We start from the raw sequence: 23,318 nt of genomic DNA, 5'->3' as shown, positions 1-23,318 counted from the left end.
AGGCAAGTTACTAAACCTGCAAAGACAGTTTTCTCTCCTGTCAAAAAGGCGTAAAATAGCAGGCTGTCTCTCATCACGCAGTGGTGAGGATGCTCTAATGAGAAAGTGCCTGTGAAGTGTTGAGCAGAGCACCTGGCATGTAGTGATCACTCCATTAGAACATCTAGGGCTGTCCTGTGCGGATATGAAAGAGCTTTTGCAGAGGAGGCTGGAATTGGGGTTGAGGAGAAGAAACAGCAGGTGAAGGAGGCTTGAATGTAATTTGTGAGCTCTGCAGTGCCGTGGGCATATTCTGGACTTAGGAAAGGGAGAATACTCTCGAGTTTTTGTGTCTATTCTTGAGACACCAGGCAGGTGCCTTCAAGCCAGCTCATGTGTTTTGTTTTCCCCTGCTGTATAGTATTTAAAACATTTTTTCAATTAGTTTCCAACATTTTAAAGTAGGGAGATGTCTCACAAAAATCTGGACCTCTTGGGAGGATTGCTTGAACCCAAATATTTGAGACCAGCCTGGGCAACATAGGGAGATCCCATCTCTGCAAAAAAAGTTTTTAAAAATTATCTGGGTGTGGTGGTCTCAGGTACTCAGGAGGCTGAGGTGGGAGAATCACTTGAGCCTGAGAGGTTGAGGCTACAGTGAGCTCTATCATGTCATTGCACTCCAGCCTGGGTGACAAAGCAATACCCTGTCTCAAATATAAATAAATAAATAAATAAATAAAAATCTAGACTTCAGACTTTGAAATCGTTGATGATCTGGTTGTTATTGGACCGAACTGGGGCCTCTCATCTGGCACAGTAAGGCCAAATATCCATGCTGAGGTTTTGCTACAGGAGAAAGGAGGGCCTTTATTTGCTGTGTGCCAAGCAAGGAGAATCAGGCAGTTCATGGTTAAGACCTGACCTCCCCAGTGGCTTGCAAGCAAGGGTTTTTAAAGGCAGGGGTCAATTTCAGGAAAGCAAAGTTACAGGCAAAATCGTAACTCATACATGGAGATTATATGTTGGTTTGGCCTGAAAGGGTGGGATATCTTAAAGCAGGCAGCTTATAAGTCATGGGTAGATTCAAAGATTTTCTGATTTGCATCTGGTTAAGGAAGGGAAGCTTTGTCTGAAGATTTGGAGTTAGCAGAAGAGTACTGGATCCGGCCGGTGGGCATGACCTCCTCCAGGCCCCTCAGGAAGAAATTTAGAACAAAAACTGCAATCAGAGTTCTGTCCTCAGTTCCCCCTTCTCTGAGGTCTGTGTGCCAGTGGATCAATTGGATGGGGGTCCGGGTTTTCTGAAATACAACTCAGGGACGTATGTTAAGATATAATCCTTAGTTTCTATAGGGAGCCAAACATTCTTGTGACTCTAACTTCCTTGGGTGTTGTTTCAGTCTATTGTTACCTTCTTGCTTACCAAGTTGCTCATTTACTTCTCAGGGTTAGCTGGGTGCCTACAATTTCCCTTGAAGGAACTCAAGATTTTCCTTTGTTTCCATACTTGCAGTTGGTGGGGAACAGGCTCCTAGGAGAGGTCCCTGCTGCATTTCATGGTAGCACCAGCCTCCCCTGACTGAGAAGGGGCTGCCCCTTTGATTCTCCTCTCCATTCCGCTGCGCTCTAGAGCCCCGCTCTGGTCTTCCCTCCCCTCTGGCCCTACTCCCTTCACTGATGGTACTTGCCTGGCTCTTGTAGGCACCTGAGCTTATGACTCGTGACACACAGAGTGTCAGGGCTGGAAGGGACTTTGGACACCATCCAGTTACAGCAGCTGACAGGTACCGAGCTGCGAGTACCTGCTGGGTTTGTGCCCGGGGCTTTCTGTGGTTCCTTTCATTTAAACTTCACAACAGGACTCATGAGCACTCATCTGGAAGAGGCCCAAGTAGGGCTAGTACATTTCATAATGCTAGCATTCAACATGCAAAATGAGACCACCTTGGACGGTGTTCTATTTTGCAGATATAAGAAGGAGAGAAAGAAAATTACTGGAAAAAGCTGGATTTGTCCAAAGTGGAAACTCTGCCCTGGCCCCCATTGTGTCCACCATAGCCATCGTGCTGACATTCTCCTGCCACATCCTCCTGAGACGCAAACTCACTGCACCCGTGGTAAGAGCTGGCTTCAGATTGGGCCTCTTTCACACCCTGACTCCGGGAAGTCCCAGATGGGAAGCCCTCCCTACCATTGCTCAATACTGGCATTGGGAGCATCCAATCACAGCAGGCCACAGGATGCGACTTCAACTCCAACTTTTTTTTCTTTTTTTCTGAGACAGGTTCTCACTCTCTCTCCTAGGAGTGCAGTGGCATGATGTCGGCTCACTGCAATCTCTGCCCCCTGGGTTCAAGCAATTCTCCTGCCACAGCCTCCTGAGTAGCTGGGATTACAGATGCCTGCCACCACCACACCTGGCTAATTTTTGTATTTTTAGTAGAGACGGAGTTTCACCATGTTGGCCAGGCTGGTCTTGAACTCCCAACCTCGGGTCGTCCACCTGCCTTGGCCTCCTAAAATGCTGGGATTACAGCGTGAGTCACAGCGCCGGGCCAACTCCAACTTTTAAAAACAAGTGCTTGGGCTGATAAGGGGCCCAGGAGAGCCTGGCAGCGATTCTTATCATGTCCATGGCTGGGCAGGGGTCATAGTTAATGTTGGAATACAATTTTAAGTATAGGGAAAAAGATGGAACCCAAACAAGCAGTTGGCTATTTTATTTATTTACACTACAAGAAGGAGAGTTTGAGAAAATTTTCTCGGAGGGAGGAGGTGTAGGTATTGGGAGAGACAGTGGTGTTGGGGTCAGAGTCTGGGCTTAGGAGCCTGGTCAGCCTTGTTTAAATCCAGACTCTGCTACTTAGTAGCTATGACTTATATCAAATCATTGAGCCTCTCTGGCCTCGGTTTTGTTATCTGTAAATGGGACGATGATAGCCACAATCAGTGCTGTTGTGAGGACTGAATCAGTTATTTTGTGTAAAGCATGTAGAACCATCTCAGGCTCTTAGGTCCTATACAAGTGTCAGCTATTCTTCTTAACCTTGATTCTCATCTGGGCCAGGCAAATGAGGATTGAAAGCCTTAGAGGGAGAGCTGGGATGAATGTGAGATGTTCAAGTTCTTTACAAGGGGCCTGGACATCCAAAGATAAAGAAATGCTGAGCTACAGGGAAAATGATTCCTGGCTTAAACAAAGAAAAAACCAGCTAAGTATTAAACTAAGTAGTTGGAGGAAAGTCAACGAAGGCAAGAAAAAAATGAGAGAGAGAGAGAGAAGGAAATAAGTAAGTTCGTAGAGGAAGAATTGCACCTAAAATCAGGGACCTCACGGGGGAGGAAAGAGGTGACGTTTGCAAAGCTAGAATGGGCTTGCTGAGCCATCCTTTGTGGGGCCCATGACTGCCCTGTGTTTAATCCCATTACTGCCCTGTGTTTCTCGGTGAGTTGCTTTTGTTTTCTCTGGTTCTTCAGCAGGCAATCACTCATGCACAGTTTACTTTGACACACTTTTGGGCCTTCAGCCCAGCTGTGAGCCCAAAGCCAGATTGAATGGCAAGGATACACCAAGGCTGGATGTAACACTGCTCAATTATTGTGACTTTCTCTGATCCCAGACCAAAAGGAAAACTACTTTTTTTTCTCCAGGAACATATCAAGCAAATCAAATTGAGTGCACATAGTTCATATTTTCTAACATGATAGTTTAGAGGGAATCTATACCAAAACCAAATTTGCAAAGCTCTGGGTCCTTTGGATTCAGAACTGATTACAGTCACTTCCTCTGCTAGGGTCATGTCAGGAGTCGGTCAGCTCCAGGGTATTCAGTCACATCAGGCCACCCATGTGCTCTGTCAGCCAGGCCTGGGCTTCCTGAGCCAAGGTGGAGCTTTGGGACCTGAAAGAACTGAATTCCCTTTGAGGATGTATTTAGGACCAGATGTGATAGAAGCGTGTTTCATTATCCTCTTAATGAAGGGACTAGGATTAGTTGAAGCCTGGGGCCCTGTCCATGGGGCCCATTTGACAGCAGGCAGGATCACTCAGGATTTGATGAAGAAAGTTGTATTATCAATTTCTTAAATGGGTAGCTAGGGAGAGGCTGCTAATTACAATTCAGACAGATGAGAAGATGAAATTGGAGAGATGAAATCATGCACCCCTGGGGCACCAACCAAAGGGAGAAGGCTTGTTTTCATTGAGGCTATAGAATATCAACTACCCACTATGCAGGGCACAGCAAGGAAGGCCCCGTGAACAGAGGTGACTTTTTATGGGGAAGGATGGGGGGAACCAGAGTTGACCAAAGGCTCTCAAATCTGGGCTCGTGTGGTGCATGGGGAGGCAGGGCATGGAGGCCAGGTCCTGGGAGCAGGAGAGTGAGGTCACCCTCCAGCTTCCCCCAGGTGCAAGCAGGTCTCTCTGGGGAGCTTCCAGCCCCATCCCTGAGGCTGTGGTGTGGTGTATAACGTGAAGATGATGCTGTAGCTCCAAAGGGTCAGATGTCTCTGAAGAACTGAGAGCAGGGGGTGCTTTAGGACAGTCTGCCTGGGCTTCGAGTGAATAGTCTAGATTCAAATGAGGATGCAGTGTGGATGGAGATTGCCAAATGTATTCTGTTAGTGGCCTGCCTCAGACCTCTTCCCTTCTGAATCAACAGAGACAAGGGGATATACTTGCCATCATTTTGGTGAAAATCCCAAAGCAAAATAGATTAAGACGCTGCTGTCCCCAACTGGCCAACCCATGGTTTCTGAGTCACGAAATGAAAAGATTGTTCCTCTGTGCATTCCAACGATGCTGCCATTTCTCATCTGAGCAAGTTTAATCCCCGTGTGTATAACAGTTTAGAGCCAAGGTGACTTCTCCTTCTAAACCCTCATACTTCTCTTTTGTTCTTCAGGCATTTAGTGTGATTGCCATGTTTAATGTAATGAAGTTTTCCATTGCAATCTTGCCCTTCTCCATCAAAGCAATGGCTGAAGCGAATGTCTCTCTAAGGAGAATGAAGGTATAACTAACCCTGGGTGAGTAGGAAGAGAGATCTCATTTTGGGGTGGGAAAATGCTCAGATATGTGGAGTCTATACCAACCTGCTGGAGAGCTGGGTCACTTGTTGAGTTGACACTGGGAGGAGGGCATCCATTCAGAGTTAGATGAATAAATGTGTATGAATGGCAGAGCAGGCAGAGTTTTATAGGTTGTCTGTAGGAATGATGAGATAGAGTCTCTGTACATGAAGAAGATGTTCCTGACCCTATTTTCCTTAAACAATCTATACATCCTAAGTGTTCCACAAGTGAGGTTGGTTTTGTACTGAGTCATCCCCACTTTACCTAGTTTGTCCTTTGATGGGCATGGTGATGGAAGTGATGAAGAGGATGTTGGGGTCCCTACATTTATGCACTCATTTTGTCCCTTTATTCATTCGTTTATTCACTCATCAAAGATTTGCTTTGTGCCTCCTATGTATAAGACATGGGAAATGCATATATAAGGAATAGAGAGGCTTTGTCCTCAAGATCCTCTGTTCCAGTGTAGGACCAGGCACTCTAAGAATCTCTATACATGATGAGGATATAAGTGACATTTGAGAAGGGCAAATAAAGTGGTTTGAAAGTTCAACTGAGGAGAGGAAAGGGAAGAAGGGCATTTTGTCAACACAGAAGCTTGTTCAAACATCTATGAATTGATTGAATGATCTTACTCATCCAAGTCGGAAATCCGGAAGTCATTGTAAGCATCCTGGTTCATGCACTCCTCTTTTCCCTTACCATACACATCCTACCAGTGAAGAACCCTGTTAAATCAACCCCTGATTATGGTATTCTCTCCATTTTAAGGGGTGCCATTGTAAGATTGGATTGGAAGGTACACTGTTGAGTTATTACTCTTTGAACAAAACATAAGAACATCATCACATTAATTGCATGTATTATGATATCAGAAAAAAAATAAAGGTGCTTCTTAGACTAGATAAAGGGTGGCATTTCTTGACTCCTCAACCTTCACTCTGTCCCTACTGCCATTGCCTTCAATCGAGGCCTCCCTCATCTCTCATCTGATTAGTGCAGTGATTTATGAACTAATCCTTCTTTTTCTAACATTCTTCTCAAGTCCATATAGCACTCAACCCAAAGAGAGCTGTTAAAATACTGGTCTGGTTACCAATACTCACTCTCACCTGCTCAAAATCCTTGAACCCTTGTCCCCTCCAGGCTCTCCATCTGTGCGTTCTCAGTTTTGTGTCCCCCTCCCTTCCCAACTTGAACTCTGTGCCTCAGTAATCCTGAATTGCTTGTTTCATGCCGCCACCCCAACAAACCATGCCTTTGCATGCTCCTTGCCTTTGCCCATGCTGGGCCCTCAGGTAGAATGCTGTCATCCTCTTTCCCTTTCTCATCTCTGCCTGTACAACACCTGTACAGACTCTGCTCAAGCACCAAGTGCGTGGACCTCGAGAATGAGAAGGCAAATGTCCCTTCTCTGGCAGTCGCAGTTCTTTGTCCTCATCGCATTTTATAGAAACAATCCGTGCGTGCTCTCATCTCCCTCCAGACTGTAATCTCTTCAAGGACAGGAACTGTGCCTTATTTATATTTGCATTTCTGCTTTTACCCCAAAGTTTGGCACATGGTTAGGGCTTAGCAAATGCTTTGTCGAACTGGACTGAGTGGCCTAGGAAGAAGACACAGCAGAGATTGAGCATATGACCTTGGTTTCATAAGCATTTAGTGCCAAGCAGTGAAGTTCACTGCCCAAAGACTGGTAAGACCGACTGTCTTGGGCACAAGGGTGAAATGTGGCTGGGATCAGTATTCTCCAATGTGGGTGACCCCATAGGCCTTGTGGTTAAAGAGGCAACTGTCCCAGATAGCATGAGCTAGTGGACTATTTCTGCTGCAGCTTCTCCTGGGGGAATAATTTCAGAACCTCTTTCCTGGATGTGCTGGGTTAGAATGGCCAAAATTGTGATTTGGGGTCATTAGGAGATATATTGGGATGATTCTTGCAAATGGATGACATCTGCTCAGTTAATTTTGTCTCTTTAATCTTAGAAAATTCTCATAGATAAAAGCCCCCCATCTTACGTCACCCAACCAGAAGACCCAGATACTGTCTTGCTTTTAGCAAATGCCACCTTGACATGGGAACATGAAGCCAGCAGGAAAAGTGACCCAGAGAAAGTGCAGAACCAGAAAAGGCATTTATTCAAGAAACAGAGGTCGGAGGCATACAGTGAATGGAGTCCACCAGCAAAGGGAGCCACTGGCCCAGAGGAGCAAAGTGGCAGCCTCAAATCGGTTCTGCACAGCATAAGCTTTGTGGTGAGAAAGGTGGGTGTGTGTTGCACAGGTGTGGCCTCCAGCCCTCCTCCTTGCGTTGCATAGCTACGGCCTTCTCCAGGTCTGATACAGTTCAGTTAGAGCTGAAGGTGGTGATGGGATGTCTCTAACCAGAGTCCCTGTATTTTTCCCCCAATTTTAAAACTACGTACATGAACATTGGAGGCCCTCTCTCCAAGTGTGAAGAAGACGGTGGTTATATTCATTCTGATTTGCAGTACTTGCCTTAGAGTCAGTTGCGATTTTGAATGAACAGTCCACTCCAAGTGGCTAGGCTTGAACTGACTAGCTTTCATAAATCCTTTTAGATTTGTTCTCTTTTTGTGTGTGTAAGACAGGGTCTTACTGTTTTGCCCAGGCTGGAGTGCAGTGGTGCAATCAAAGCTCACTGCAGCCTCAAACTCCTGGGCTCAAGCGATCCTCCTGCCTCAGCCTCCCAAGTAGCTGGGACTACAAGCATGTATCGCCATGCCTGGATAATTTTAAAAAAAATTTTATTTACCAAGAGAAAGAGGGATAATTTTTAAATTAATTTTTTTTTTTTTTGGTAGAGATGGGGCTTTGCTATATTTCCCAGGCCAGGCTCGAACTCCTGGCCTCAAGTGATTCTCTGTCTTGGCCTCCTGGGTCAAGTGCTGGGATTACAGGCATGAACCACTGCTCCTTCCCTAGATATGTTCTTAATTTCACATTGGAATATTAAGATAGATGATAATGACTGATAATTTTGAACACTACTGTTTACCAGGTACATAATAAACTCACTTAACCACCCCAATAACCAGGCATCATAACTGCCCCCACTTGATGGTTGAGGAGGCTGAGGCACAAGAGGGTTAAATAGCTTGCCCAAGGTCACATAGCTAGCAAGTGGCAGGGGAGGGTTTCATATCCAGGGCACCTGGCCTCAGAGTCTGGGCTCTTAACCACCAGGAAATATTCCTCTTGTAAAAAGCAAACTGAGATAACAAGCAACCCAGCTAAGGGCTAAGCCAGCCAAGCCAGCCAGAGTCTGTTTGTTGTTCTCTTCCCTGAAGATTGGGGGATGGAGATTTCAGGCAACGCTGTGGATTTAGGGAATGTTTGGCCTCCTCCTGCATCTCCTGCATGCATCTCTTTCTTGCTCTGGGAACTCAGCAGCACACTCCCAGGGTGACAGTGGTGATTTTGCTGCAGAGGCCTCAACATTAATCTTGTGCCTAGTATTTTAATCTCTCATCCTGTTGACTCACTCTTTCCCTGTGCCAGCACTATAGAAGGAGAGGTTCTCATTTATTATGCAATGTCAAGCTCAATAGCTGGTGTGAGAATGGTACCTCTTGTAGCTAACAAGGCTGTCTGCCACGGATTCATTGGAAACGATATTTGGTTGGCTGAGTGCAATTGAGCTCAGATTTCAGCGAAGTCCCACTGAGTGCCACCTACTTTGATTTCTCGCCACTCTCCCCGTCGAGCACCTGACTTCCCCCACCCTGCCTTCCCATTTGCCTCTAAGAGGCCTCTGTGAACTTTCCGTGTTCTAAGGACACTGCTTTCTGGCCACACAATGGCTTTGCTAATGTGCTATTCCATATGTTGGTGACTGTGGAATTCCTGCCTCAAGATGCGGTCAGTGTTTTGTGTAATAAATTGAAGATACAGTGGGGGCAATACAGTGTTGCCTCTGGAGCAGTGGGGGCAATGCAATGCCTCTGGAGCCTGGGGGACTGCAGTTCCAGGCGCAGCCACTTCCTAGCTGCTTGACTTTGGACATCTTGCTGAAGCTCCCTGAGCCTCTGTTTCTTTACCTGCACCATGCATTTCATAGAAGTACCCATTACACAAGGTGGTGGGGGAACTCAGATACCACATAAAAATGCTAAGCCCATAGTAAGTCTCAGCTGATGTTAAGTATGATTGTTGCCTTTTTCTTTAACAATTATGCCCAGCTTAAGTGCTGCCTTCAGCTGTTCTACATTCAGGACATCCAAGTTTTTCCAAGTTTAGCTCCTCCTCAATTCCATCAGACTGGATCCTCCATGGGGTCAGGGCTTTTTGTTCACAGTTATGTGCTTATCCCCAAGCCCAGCCCCAGGCTTGAAGGTGGCCAGCAATGTTTGTTGAGAGAATCATCAGAGGATACAGGCCTCATGGATTTTCTGCTAAAGACAAGGATGAATCTAGAAGGCTTCTTACTTGACCCCAAGAAGTGGACAGGACTCAGAGGGCAACCAAATACCTGGTGAGGCTGCATCACATCTGCGGTCTCTTTAATGCCCCAGTTCCTTGAAGTCCAATTAGGGAAATTAAATAGATCCAGCTTCATTTCATGAGGCAGGAATTCCAGAGTCATCGGCATATGGAATAGCCCATTAGCAAAGCCACTGTGTGGCCAGGAAGTCCTTAGAATGCGGGAAGTTCACGGAGGCCTCTCGGAGGCAAATGGGAAAGCAGGGTGGGGGAAGTCAGGTGCTCCATGGGGAGAGTGGTGAGAAGGCAAAGTAGGTGGCACTCAGTGGGACTTAACTGAAATCTGAGCTCAATTGCACTCAGCCAACCAGATTTATATCCATGTGGGCTCCGCAAGGGCAGGGAGGCATCTGTGTGGATCACTATTTTATCCCAAGGTGCCTGGGATTCAACAAAGACCTTGTTCAAGGAGTTATTGATGACAGGCAGCAACTGTCATGTGCTGAGAGTGGCAGACAGGGGATGTGCCTTTCTGGTCTAGCTTGGGGTGGGAAAAAAGCCATATTTGGCCCCATGTTGGGCATCTTTGCCCTAAGGGATTGCAGGGAGCAGGCCTACATGAGAATGTTCTCGGATGCTCCAAGTGCAGTATTGCAATATCTGCTTGAACACGAGAGTGGGCATGCTTCCACATCAGTCTCCACGTGGGCTGTTTGCCTGCAGTGATTCTCCCCAGATACCCCATGGCACCCTTCCTCACCTCCTTCAGGTCTTACCCAAATGTCACCTGTGGCAGATGCTATCCCTGCCCATGTGCCCTGGACCTCTAAGTGTTTCCTGGCCATCTTCCAACTGCCTTATCCACATCTGTGCCCAAGGGCTCTGCACACTTCTATAAAGACCTTCACAGAGTAAAGAGCATCCCTCAAACAATGACTGCTGGGGCATCAATACCCCACCTCCTCTGCCATTGGGTGGGACAAAGCTATAGTCAGTTCCCCAGAGTTTCCTCCAGTTTCCCTGCAGGGTTGAGTTCCGTTTGCCTTCTGTGTAGGATATTCTGTTAGGGAGCTGACCCAATAGGCTGCCCTTGATGGGCCACCTTCCCTTTCCTGTATCACTTCTCCTCTTCCCTACTGGAATCTCCTGCACCTTCCAAATGAGAGTGTGACTTTCATTCAAATCCTTGATTCAAGGTCTGTTTCTGGGAAAATTCAAGCTAAGACATCTACATTTCCAGTAAGGCTTTCCTTGTACCCCCGAGCCTCCAGCCCACTCCCTGTCTCTTTCCTGCTTTATTTTTCTCCATGGCAAGCAAAGATGTGCCTGCCCCACATTTAATTTATCTTGCTTCCTGTCCATCTACCCCTGACTGCAAGGTAAGTTTCGTGAGGGCAGACGCAGGCCACTGCCTGTTGCGTTCATTGCTGTTCTTGCTGGTGGTTGGAACAGTGCTTGGCACATAGCAGGCTCTAATAATGATTTCTTGGTTGAATTAATAAATCTGGAGCTGTAGAATGTTAGAATAGTGTAACTTCTCAGTAGTTCCAGATTGAGTTGTTATGGTGGAGGATTCCATAAAAGAAGATTTTTGAAAAGCCCCTAGATCTCCATACTTCAAAATGTACCCTAGTCCCCCTGGGTTGTACAGCCTTTTGCATCCCATTAGATTTGCTTTTCTGGAGTCTGAGCACAGAATAGCCTTCATGTTCAAGGCCTGTGGCTCCCAGACCAGCACAAGGCTGTTTCACACCAGTGATCTTACATGATTTCTAGAAGCCCTCTGGGTGCTTGGTTATGCCACACAAGGGAAAGCACTTAATTAAGACTTACATTCCTGCATCCTCCCAGGCTGTGTATATGCGGGGCTGGGGTGGTGTGGCTGCAGCTGCCATGCTCCAGAGCCTGCAGTGACCCATTGTTCTCCGCCTGGCCTGACCAGCATAGTTTGAGAGCAGCACCTTTGGGCCAGACCCTCTAAGAAGTGGGAGAGAGTAACTGTGTCCTATTTCTGTTTCTCTGACAGGGGAAGATCTTGGGAATATGTGGGAATGTGGGAAGTGGAAAGAGCTCCCTCCTTGCAGCTCTCCTAGGACAGGTAAGCTGTGTGATGAGTGCTGTGAGGATGGAACATTAACATGACAATGAAATGGCTCCCTTCTGGTCAGGTGTGGTGCCATTAGAACAGTGGACCTAGCAGATGGCCTCGGTTGCACTGGACACTGTGCATGTGGTTCACGATCATTTCTGGGAGGTTAGTGCGCTCAGCAGCTCCAGGCCCCTGGGCCAGATGAGGCTGAGTTTTTCACAAACTCTTGAGTTTGCCAATGAGGAGGTCTATTGAATGGTGATTGCCTCCTTGCCTAAAGCTCCATCTTGGTCAAAGGAAAGACGGGTCCATAAACCCATGGTTTTCTCCATGACTTGGGCTGCCCTGATTTAGAAATGCCAGCAAGGCAGCTTGGTGTGGAAGGACTTTAGAGTCAGGAGCTCCCAGTGACTATAGATGTATTTTATGCCTGAACTAAAGCAACTCGTGCCCCCAGCTTCTCTGCAAACCTTGGGGTAGGAAGAGGGAGGGGACTTGGGTCCTTGTCCCTTCTCTGCTCCTTCTAGTTGAGTGACCCCAGGGAAAATGGCCAAGCCATTTGTAGTTTTCACAAACCTGTATGTCACCATGGTTTCTACGTCACATCCCACATGAATAAGCTTTGTGGGGAAAAAAATGCTAAGTCCTCTTTCTCCCCACTCTGCTGTTGCTAAAGGGAAGTTTGTGAAGCTGGGATTGCCTCTTTCAGGAAGAGGTCAGGGTACTTCTGAAGAAGTGGAGATTCCAGAATCGGGTGGTGGTGGGATGTGTCTCATGAGTTTTAATATGAGTGACTTGTTTTGGCCTCAGTTGACTCATCTATAGAAAGAATGACAACTCCTTCCCTGCCTGCAGGTGGAGGTGGGGGCTGAATCAGATGAGTTCCTGAGGTCACCCACGCTCATGATGAGTCAGCGGGAGCCATACAGGTGACTCAGCTCAATTCCCCCACATAATCATGTGAATACTCTTAATAGCATCCTACTGCATAAGAGATGACCCAACTTCTGCTCAGATAGCTCCAGTGATGGGAAACTCAACATGTCACAGCCAGTTACCTTTTTGGAGAATTTTGATGTATATTGGAGTGAAATTTGCCTCCTTTTAATTTCTATCCTTTGGAAATTTTGAGATAACATTGAATCTATCTCCCATGTGACAGTGGTGGGATCAGGCCCCTTGCTGTGGTCACTGGGGAGGCAGGGGGACACTCTGGATAGCCTGGGTTCCCCAGCTGTTTCTGCCACATGCTCACTGTTTAGCCTTGGGCAGGTAACTTAACCTCTCTGAGCCTCATAAAACCTCTTGGTTTCCTTGTCTGTAAAATGGGGCTAAGGAGAGTTGTGGTGAGGATCGAATGAGATTATGTAAGCAATAGTTGACTATAGGATAATTTGCAAGGCCAGTCATGGTGATAAACATTGAACATACTCTTAACTCAGTGCACAGAATATACCCTACACATTAAAAATACTATGATTATTATTGTTATTATCATGGTCTCTTCTCCAAATTGAATTCTCTGTCCATTGCACAACTCCTGAGGTGAAATGGCATCACATCCTTTGGCTGCCTTGGTGACTCTCCTCCTCTGCCCCTGGACCCACTGCCACTGCCCCATGAGCATCACCCCTGAGCACTGTGGCCTGCCCCACATGTCCCCTCTGTTGATAGCTTTGAACATTGCATCCCCACTGTCTACCGTTGTGTATTGGTTGCCCCCATGAGGGGTCATCTTAAATGAGCATATGTACTCAGGGTCACAAACTGGAGCCCATGCATAGTTTTAATTGGATTGCCGAATGCTTTAAAAGTCCAGAGATTTCATGGAAAACTGGATCTTTGACTTATTTTGACAAATTAGAAAATCCTGCCCCATCAGGCCTGTATCCTTTCATGGCACCAACAATGCAACTGAGTCAAGCTGCTTCCCAAAGATGGGGTGTGCGAAGGCTAGCACCCACAGCCATGCAGGCGGTGCCCTGCTCCCAGGGCCTGGCTGAGCAGGGTTGGATCCAGCCAGTGCACCTGGAGGAAGGGGAACCTCTTGTGAAGAGTCTGTTGAGAGAACACCCTGTTGTAGTTGGGTCCAGGTGCCATGTGCACTGGGAGCAGCCCTGGAGTCCAAGCTCTCCCATTTGCAGCAGAGCTTACCACTGACTCTTTTCAAACATTCCCTGCCTGGCCCTGTGCAGGCGTCTGACTCTGAGATTCTCCATCTGCATGGTTGGGCTTTCTGGTGCATGGACAAAACATCCTGTCGATGCTTTTGCACCTTTGTAACCAATACTTGTGGAATAGGTGGGTGGCAGGGTGCAACGGGCGCTCGAGGAAATGTCCTCAAGGCTTGGCTCCTGAAGCTTCTCTGGTTTTGTTGTTCCAGATGCAGCTGCAGAAAGGGGTGGTGGCGGTCAATGGAACTTTGGCCTACGTTTCACAGCAGGCGTGGATCTTTCATGGAAATGTGAGAGAAAACATACTCTTTGGAGAAAAGTATGATCACCAAAGGTAATATTAACTTTTAAAGCAGGAGGCACATTTGTGTTTGGTACACACTCTCCTACAGATGCTGATGCTGTTGGTAATGACTGCTAAGTGGATTCTGAGTTTAATGAATTCCCATTAAACATTCATCAGATCCACACAGGCACTGGTTTTCCTCTTCCTGAGCCAAGCATTAAGGAGAGGCAACTTCTGCAGACCTGTGACTGCACACTGGGAAGAGGATAGAATCGGTACTTCATTCCCAGGGCAGAGGAGCATATGTTCTGAGGTTCTCTGCAACAGGGCATCTGTGGTCTGACTAGAGAAAAATGAATCCAGCAATTTTGCTTTAGGCTGAGTACCCAAAACTGCTTGAAATCATGAGCAAGTATGTAATGAGTCAGCCCTGACATTATTAATTGACATCAGAGCTATCAGGATATATTATCGCTGTTAGTGTCCTCAGAATGATCTAACTACACAAAAACAAAGCTCAACTTATAATTACTCGATTTACTTTGAGCCATCAACTTTTTAATATTATTTTATTTTTTAAATGGACATAATTACATCTATCTATGGGGTACACTTTTGTGTTTTGATATATGATGCTGGGGGAGAGGGGAGTGTGGGGAAAGGAGAGATGTTGACCAAAGGGTACAAAGTTTCAATTAGACAGAAGAAATAGGCATTAGTGATCTATTGCACAGAATGGTGACAATGATAAATTTTAACGTATTGTATGTTTCAAAAGTACTAAAAGAGTATATTGTAAATGTTTTCAACAGGAAAATTATGATTATGTATTTGTAATAACTGTAGTATGTAATGAACAGACAACAATTTGGGGAGAAATATTTTCTCTAAGAACATTTCATAACTCATTAATACTGTGATCACCTTGGACATTTCTATAGTTATTCTCTCCCTACTTCTGAAATGTTTGATTTTTTCTAAATTTTAATTTTAACATTAGATTCAGGGGGTGCAGCTTTGTTACAGGGGTATATTGTGTGATGCTGAGGTTTGGGTTTCTACTGATCCTGTTCACTCTTTAGTGGACATAGTACCCAATAGAAAGCTGTTCATCCCTGCGCCCTCTCACCCTCCCTCCTTTTGGAATCCCCCCACCTCTTGTTGCCATCTTTATGTCTGTGCATACCCGAGGTTTAGCTCCCACTTATAAATGAGAACATGTGATATTTGGTTTTCTGTTTCTGTGTGAATTTACTTAAGATAATGAAGTTCAGCTGCCTCATGTTGCTACGTGATTTTGTTCTTTTTTATGGCTGCATAGTATTCCATGGTGTATGTATACCACATTTTCTTTATCCAATTCACCATTGATTGGACCATCATCTTTAAGCTCTGGAAAGTAATGGCTTCCTGTGGTTCTTTGCTTAGCTTGGTGTATTGCCATGTACATTCTCTCATTTGAGTCCCATAACCACCCATTTAGGGAGATCATGGCATTATATCCCCATTTTACAGATAAAGAAAAAGGCCCAGAGAGGTGAGTTGACCCTCCCAAGGTATTAAATGCTATTAAATGTCAGAGTTGAGTCTTGGACTTAGACCTTGAGCTCCAGATCAACATCAGTTGTCTGGAGCTGGAGCTGCCTGACAGCTGGGTCACTCAGAAACCTTCCCAGGCATCACAATGCTGAATTAAGAGAATTAGAGTTGGTTTTAGGAATCTGGCTGTCAGCTCTCCAGCGGTAGTTTGGCCTTTCTCATCTTACCCACCAACTCTGTCCCTGCTGGCTGGCATGGCCAGCATATATATTCTCATCAAGAGGCTTGTCAATTCACCTCCTCTTCCCTGGCTATGCCGTCCTGTGGCCAGGAGGCTCAGGTGTGGCAGGAAGGTGATCAGTGCAGGAGTCAGTGATCAGTGCAGCCAAATTACTCTGCTCAGCATCTCTTGGCCTGTGCCACCCACTTGGAACACCTTCTCTGTCTGTGGAAGCGGACTGGACAGAGGGTTGCCTTATTCATCAAAATGACGTTCAGAAGACAAATATGTGCCAAATGCCTGCAGCATGCAGGGCACATGGGGACAGAGATGGCTCAGGTGTATCTTTGCCCTTAAGATGCCCAAGCTTGGAAGGAGCTATAAGAAATGCACAGAAATGACAGTGCACCAGGGAGGAATGAGCCAGGTGGTGGGAGACTGTGCTCAGATTGTTCCAAGGCAGCAGAGATCACGAGAGGATGGTGGATCAGGGAAGAGAAGATGGCACTTGAATTGGGCTTTGAAAGATGGATTTAGCATCCTTCATATGTGGCATATTTAGCAGAGATTTTGCTCCTAGGGCAGAAACTCTCAGGGCCATAGGAAGCAGGAGGGTGGGAGGCAATTGAAGGTGGGAGGTGCTGAGGGGAGGAAGATGTGCTGCGCAGTCTGAGTCTTGTAGTCGCAGATTGGCAAATGTAGTAATAGCAATTATGGCCCCCATTGATGGAGAATTTGCCATGCAGCAGACACTGTGCTAATAGCTTCACATGTTTTTCTGCTCCATTCTCACAACAACCCAATGAGAGTTTGTTGTTTGCACAATTTTATAGAGCAGAGAGTGAAGATCAGGGATGTATAGTCATTTGTCCAAGGTCGCCCAGCTGGAGTCAAACCCATTCTGTGATTCCAAGGCCCCTCATCATAACTGCTATGTACGCCAACCCTAAAGTTTGTGTGTGGGCACGATGCTCGGGCTGTGCCCAGGTTCTATTTCGGGGCCTGTGTGCAACCGGGAGGCAGCTGCTCATGCCTATCCGCTCTCTTTCTTGCCTCTTTATTGGGAAGGTTTGTCTTTCGATGTCTGAGTTGTGAGACCTGCCCATTGTCACTCACTGAAGGAAAGAGGGTCCTGATGATGATAATGCCAATGATATCAATCAGTCAATCTGTCATCCACCAACCAATCAGCCGTTGTGGAGGCAGGCAACCCACCGAGCAGGACAGAAACCTAAAGGCCCAGTGGTGCTGCTCAGCAGCTGCTGGGAGGGAGCACACACCTGAGCCAGGCACTACAGGCATCCCAAGCAGGAGTTGGGTCCCCAAGGCGGCTGTGCGGGTGCTCTGTGATGCCTGGGGAAGGTTCTGCTTATGGTGGGGCTATCTGAGTGAGGTTGAGTTGCAGAGAAAACCGAGGGAGGAGGGTGTGGGCATCTGTCGTAACATGGGGACGACATCCCAGTGACCACTGATGGTCTTAGGTTCCTCAGTGCCAGAAGTCCCCAAAGGCCTCCCCTGGGGCAGAGGGGGGTCATGCCCCTGGGGACCACTGTGGGGCCAACCCCACAGCTTTGCTGCTTTTTGCAGGACAGAGTGCTAGTCCTGGCGGCTTGGCTGCTGCAGAGCTGGCTAGGGCCTCAGCTGTCAAACTCCCCAAAGCCTGGGCTGCAGGGCTAGGCAGAGGGTGACACTGAGGGGGCACAATGGAGAGGCCAAGAGGCCCAAAGAGCAGGAGTCCCACTCTCTCTCCCATTCTACCCCCTCACCTCAGGTGCCATTCCCTTTGGTTCAGTGTCCTGAGTTGTCGCAGGGGAGAAAACTCTGTTTTCTCCAACCGAGTAGCAGTGAGGGGGTGGATGGACTAGCTTTGTGATGGGGCTGGGCAAATGTCAAGGTCGTCATCTGTGATCACCCAGCCACCTGCTGTTAGCCTCCTTCACACACACCCTCTCTTCCACCCATGTCCTGCTTCAGCCCTGTGCCCCCCAGGAGGCGGTCCCCAGTGACGGCAGCCCCCATGGGTAACCCCTCCTCTGACTCCCACGAGCGTCCAGCAGGTGGCGCCCTGAGTGTTCCCTGCAGGGCTTTCCCGTTCACCCTTGTCTTCTTCCCTGCCTGGCAAGAACCCTGCCAGCGGGGGAGCCATTCCTGAATCAACACTGCATCAGGTCAGGGGAGGGGCCAGTGGTCAATGGGACGCCATCCTTGGGTCATTGAAGGCAGAGTGACTGGCCAGGGAGCCTTGGACGTAGCACTCACCACCCCTGGCCTTGTCCCAGCGACACCAGCAGTGCCTGTGGAGACAGCCCAGGGCAGCGGTGCTTGCAGTCTTTCTCACCCAGCTACTTCTGAGCTTTGCACCAACAGGTATCAGCACACAGTCCACGTCTGTGGCCTCCAGAAGGACCTGAGCAACCTCCCCTATGGAGACCTGACTGAGGTGAGCAGGGCTGGGAGCGCAAGCCCACTGTTGCTGCACACAGTACATTTGCTCAGGTCCAAAGGGCTGAGGCCAGCAAGCCCCTGTTCCACATCCAGATGCCCCAAGAACGTGTGGGCAAAGCTCAGGTTCCACCCGTTCTGAATTCTCCCTCTGGATCTATACTTGCTGGATGTCACAGTGGACGTGGCACCAAGCTTACTGGTGTTTGGCACAGTGTAGTCACTTCTTGGGGCTACTCCCAATCTGCCTGTCATCTCAGGAAGGGTTTCTGGTGAAAACTGCTTCCTCATCCCGAGGGCTGGCTCTGTCCTCCAAACCAGGGCCCCTTCTTGCCTCACTGGCTCTGCCCAGGCCAGGAATATGGGGGTCACCTCTAAACATTGCCCCCTGGGGTGCTTGTCCAAAGTGCTAGCTCCATCCTGGGCTGAGCCTGCCACCCCAAGAGACCCAGGGAGTCACCTTGCCATCTTGGGTCCCCACCCTTCTTGTGCCCTCTGCACAATCTTCCTCACCTTGCCCAGGAGCCCCAGAGGAGATCAGAAGGCTAAAGCTTTCTGAGGAAAGGCCAGTTTGGGGTGTCTTTCTCTATTGGTGCCCTCAGTCTGCCTCCCCAAGGAAATGGCCGTGAAGCCTTCCTGGCCTGCATCTGAGACCTCCCACACTGCAGCCCTGGTTCACCCTTCCAGGCCATGCTCCTACCTGCCTGCCAAAGTGTCCACTCACCTCCTAGCCTCTAAGTCTCTGCTTCTGTGGTATCACTACCCCTTGAGTTTCAACCCCAGATCTACCTCCTTAAGGAAGGCTTTCCCAAGTCCCACCACCTGAATAATTTGCTCCAAAGAACTCTATTGATGCTTCTCAGCAGGCACTTGTGAAATTCTGCTTGCTGCTGCTATTATGTACATAACTAACCTGCCCACCGTGGAGCTCCCGAGGGAGAGGGGAGTTCTCTTGTCCAGCTTGTGTGTCCCACCCCGTGCCTAGCTCAATGCCTAGCTGAACACGTGGGGTTCACTTTGGGTTCCATTGGATAGAATCACCTACAGTAAGCAATCATCATTTCTGTAAATATTTGCTGAGCACCTATTCTGTGCCCAGCGTGATGCCAGGCCTTAGGTAGTGATGATGAACTAGGAAGTCAAGGCTTATCTCTCCACAGTGTTTAGAGTTGCCTAGGGATGGGATAGTTGCTCTCCAAGTAAATAAAATAGGGAACTCCCTTTTCCATCTGTACCCAGCCACATTTCCCTCTGGTTCACTGCTGCATTCTCCCCAGCTCTTTGCTCACACAATTCCCTTTGGTGGTAATAATGACGTAGCCCCTCCCCATGGGATCTGCACTGGGCTGGGGTCTTGTGAGACGGGCACCCCTCACTCCTCATGGGAAAGAGCTTTGCCCTAGTCTCTACTGCCCACCAGGCTTCCTGGAGAGGTAGACAAGTGGAGCACTTCCACTCACCACAGAGTCTCGTGTGACTGGGGGCCCCGTAAGGGGTGGAGGAACTTGGACGAGGTGAGGATCAGTGTGTACATCTTTCCCCTGAGTCCTGAAAAGCTCCAGGAAGCTTCCATTGCCCAAGAACTTCAGGGTGGCCTGACAATAGGCAGTAGCATTGTCCCTGTCCACAGATTGGGGAGCGGGGCCTCAACCTCTCCGGGGGGCAGAGGCAGAGGATTAGCCTGGCCCGTGCCGTCTACTCTGACCGTCAACTCTACCTGCTGGATGACCCCCTGTCGGCTGTGGACGCCCATGTGGGGAAGCACGTCTTTGAGGAGTGCATTAAGAAGACGCTCAGGGGGAAGACAGTCATCCTGGTGACCCACCAGCTACAGGTGACGGGACATGCAGGATCCAGGAGGTCACGGGATGGGTGTGGGTGGTGTCTGATGCTCACAGAGCCTCCTATTCTGCCTATATCTGCCTGTCTTCAGCTGGGAATGTGGGGAGGGAGCCAGGGATGCAAGAGACACTCATGATTCCCCAGCCTTCCTGGGTCCCAGGAGGTCCACCTGTTCCACTCTGTGCATGGCCTCAGTGGGGTCAAGACCTTTCCTGCCCCAGAGGGTAGATTCTGTAGAAGCAATTGAGTCCTGCCTGTGGGTGGACTGGGGCACCCTTCCCCCAGTTCTGGGTGCCTGGTAAAAGGATGATTGCTTCCCCCAGTTCTGGGAGCCAGGGAAAACAATGACAGCCCCACCCTTAATCCAGCAATTCTGGGCAAGCCTGAGGCCAGGGACACTTTGACTGGGGTGTTAGGGGTGGTAGACCTCTTAGATGAGGGTCCCAGATGCCCCAGGCATCACACCCCAGGGGAAAGAGGCTGGAAGCCAGGACTTTGGGACTAAGGCTGAGACTCTGGGGAAGCTCTCTCTGCTCAGGGCCACTGTCGCAGGCTAAGGAGCATGAATCTCACTGAAGGAAGTGACTGGGCTTGACCTGGGTGACTTTGAGAATTTGGCAGGGTGGGAACAGACCTCACTGCACTGGTCCCACATAAGGGGTCCTGAATGCCTGGTGGGAATCCAAGAACCTCCTCCTCCCAGGCCAGGTTTCCCTGCTTCCAGACCATCTCCCTCTCTCCTCTTTGAAGGGAATCTCCAGAGATGTGCGAGAGAAGGGGGGCAGTGCATGTGTGTGCACATGTGTGTTCATGCGTGCACGTGTGTGTCTCCTTGCCCAATGAGAGATTCCTCGGGATTGACTTATGTTGAAAGGCCTATTGGGGCAGGAGAGCAAGAGTCCCATCTTCTTTACTCTCCTGCTACCTGCAGAGAACATGTTACATAAGGGCCTGGTCTGCGGACAGGAAGCAGGTTTTTGCAAGGGTAAGTCAAGCTGCGGTGGAGAGGGAGGGGTAATTGCAGCAAATAAGGTTGCCATGGCTAAAGGATGCTGCAGCCAGCATTTTAGAACCCTCAGTAGTGGCCAGGAGGACCAGCCTAAAGAGGGCGTTCCTCGAAGACTCCGTAAAACCAGGCTTTCCCATTGCTGTGATGCTGCCCCTAGCCTGGGCCGACCTTTGCCCAGGGCTAGAGTTCTGGCCCTGGAATAAGCTCAAGGCATCTGAATTTTGCACATGGGGATTGTCTGGATTTCCTCTGAGTGGGCCTGAGCACCTCCAGGAAGCATCACACTGGGCTGGTGTGGACAAGAGCTCCTAGTTCTTCTTCTTCTGAGTTAGGATGGAGGACAAGGTTGGATTTCTTCAAGACCCCCATGAGGTGACTGAGAATGGGCTCTGGCCAAGTCCAGGTGCTAAACCTGGCAGCCCCCGCTCTGCACCTGGGATCTCCCTGGAGACACCCGGCAGCAGGGAGGGCTGTCCTCTGAGGGCTCTGGGGATCCGGAGGGGATACCTCATCCCTGACAGGTGTGGGTCACAGCTGTCCCTCCAGGAGTCCTCATGAGGGGAATCACAACCTCGGTCCTGGTTCAGTCTTTAAAACTGACTGAGCTGTAGTATGACCTCAGGCAGGAGCCATCTTCACACCAGGCCTGTCTCCTCAGATTCCACCTTCCCCTGTCATTTTATCTCACTTTTTGCAAGTTGGAAGAGGCAGGTAGCCACCAGGTGGCACAAGATCTTAGTCCCGCTGTCCCTTGTCAGGGAGGATGGAACTCAGAGCCCCAGAACTGGGGCCCGGGGCTTTTCCAGAGCCTATCCCCTCTTCTCTTACTCTCAGGTCCACAGGCAAACATCTGAGTGGCTGGGATGGATGATCACTCTTCTAAGAAACCAGTGAAAAGAGGCTGGGAGCAGCCACTGAAATCCAACTCAGGGGCAGATTCGGTGACAGTTTGCAGAACAAAGCTGCTCAAATCAGCCTCATATCTCTGGAGTGAATTGGGGGCTTGCTGGCCAGAGGGGGCTTCCCTGGGAGCTCCTGGAGCTGGAGTGTGTGCTGTGGCACAGGCAGAAAAGGCCATGGGACTGGAACAGGCTTATGGTGTCTCAGTTTCCCCATCTGAAATATCAGCCAATAAGACAGAGAGCTGGGCAGTTAATGGGAGGGAGGCATGAGGGCTGGAGCTGTCCAAGCTGTTAGAACTGTTATCATTCAGCCTTTGGGCACCCTCCCAACTCGCCCAATCAAGTATACAATGACCGAACACAGCTACTTCTTTCAGGCTTGTAATCAAGAGCAGCAGAGGTTGATTTGACCTTGGATGAACCGTGCAGTATCAGGGAAGACCGCTGGCCCATACTGCAAAGGCTTCTTTCGATCAAACCATCTTTAGTCTCAGCATCTTGCCTGCCTCTAGGAGCGGACTTCCTTGATCCTGGTGGGGAGATCTCTGTGTCTCATTCCAAAATGAAAGGAAAACCCTCTTAGCAGAACTCTTTGATCTCACGAATGATATGGAAGTGAAGGGAATTCAAATTAATAAAACAGAAGTGCTTTGGGCAAAATGTGGGATGCCAGCATTAAATGTAGCTGTGTTTTTATCTCATAGATAAAGCTGGCATAAATTCCTCAGGCCAGGGAATGTGGCCTGTTGCCTGGGGACCACACCATGGTTTGCTTCTCCTGGGCTAAATGGGGATGACGAGGGAGGCTTGTAATGTTAGAACAGAGAAGGGCCTTCTTGAAGACCATATTTCCCCTCGCTACCAAGTCCTGGCTGCAGTGACTGTCAGTTTTACTTTCCCCAAATCTCCATGATCAGATTTCTATTTATTTATTTATTTATTTTATTTTTTTGAGACGGAGTCTTGCTCTGTCACCTAGGCTGGAGTGCAGTGGCACCTTCTTGGCTCACTGCAACCTCCGCCTGCCAGGTTCAAGTGATTTTCCTGCCTCAACCTCCTGAGTAGCTGGATTATAGGTGCACACCACCACACATGGCTAATTTTCGTATTTTTAGTAGAGGTTAGGTTTCATCATGTTGGCCAGGTGGGTCTCGAACTCCTGACCTCAGATGATCCACCGGCCTCAGCCTCCCAAAGTTCTGGGATTACAGGCGTGAGCCACTGTGCCCAGCCATGATCAGATTTCTTAGGAAGGCAGCTTATTTAAGGAGAGTAGCAAAGGAAGATTCAGTGTGCTTCACTGTGACAGCCAAAG

General features: G+C 48.6%; 1 protein-coding gene across 7 annotated transcripts in view; it reads left to right on the top strand.

The window, feature by feature from the left end:
• ABCC12 (ATP binding cassette subfamily C member 12) overlaps nucleotides 1–23,318 on the top strand; it is a 72,587-nt gene that overhangs the window by 20,576 nt on the left and 28,693 nt on the right. For all 7 annotated transcript variants that reach the window (XR_001884786.1, XM_017868590.1, XM_017868600.1 and 4 more), the window contains exons 8-14: nucleotides 1,951–2,099; nucleotides 4,889–4,996; nucleotides 7,044–7,322; nucleotides 11,527–11,598; nucleotides 13,973–14,097; nucleotides 18,176–18,248; nucleotides 19,881–20,084. Coding sequence is in view for 6 of the 7 variants with exons in the window: in XM_017868590.1 (XP_017724079.1) it covers nucleotides 1,951–2,099; nucleotides 4,889–4,996; nucleotides 7,044–7,322; nucleotides 11,527–11,598; nucleotides 13,973–14,097; nucleotides 18,176–18,248; nucleotides 19,881–20,084 (1,010 nt within the window). In the remaining variant the exon portion in view is untranslated. The remainder of the gene's footprint in view (nucleotides 1–1,950; nucleotides 2,100–4,888; nucleotides 4,997–7,043; nucleotides 7,323–11,526; nucleotides 11,599–13,972; nucleotides 14,098–18,175; nucleotides 18,249–19,880; nucleotides 20,085–23,318) is intronic.

This window comes from Rhinopithecus bieti, unplaced genomic scaffold (assembly GCF_001698545.2).
Source record: "Rhinopithecus bieti isolate Rb0 unplaced genomic scaffold, ASM169854v2 scaffold_618, whole genome shotgun sequence".
NCBI classification, from domain to species: domain Eukaryota; kingdom Metazoa; phylum Chordata; class Mammalia; order Primates; family Cercopithecidae; genus Rhinopithecus; species Rhinopithecus bieti.
This window is presented reverse-complemented; position numbering and strand designations above follow the sequence as displayed.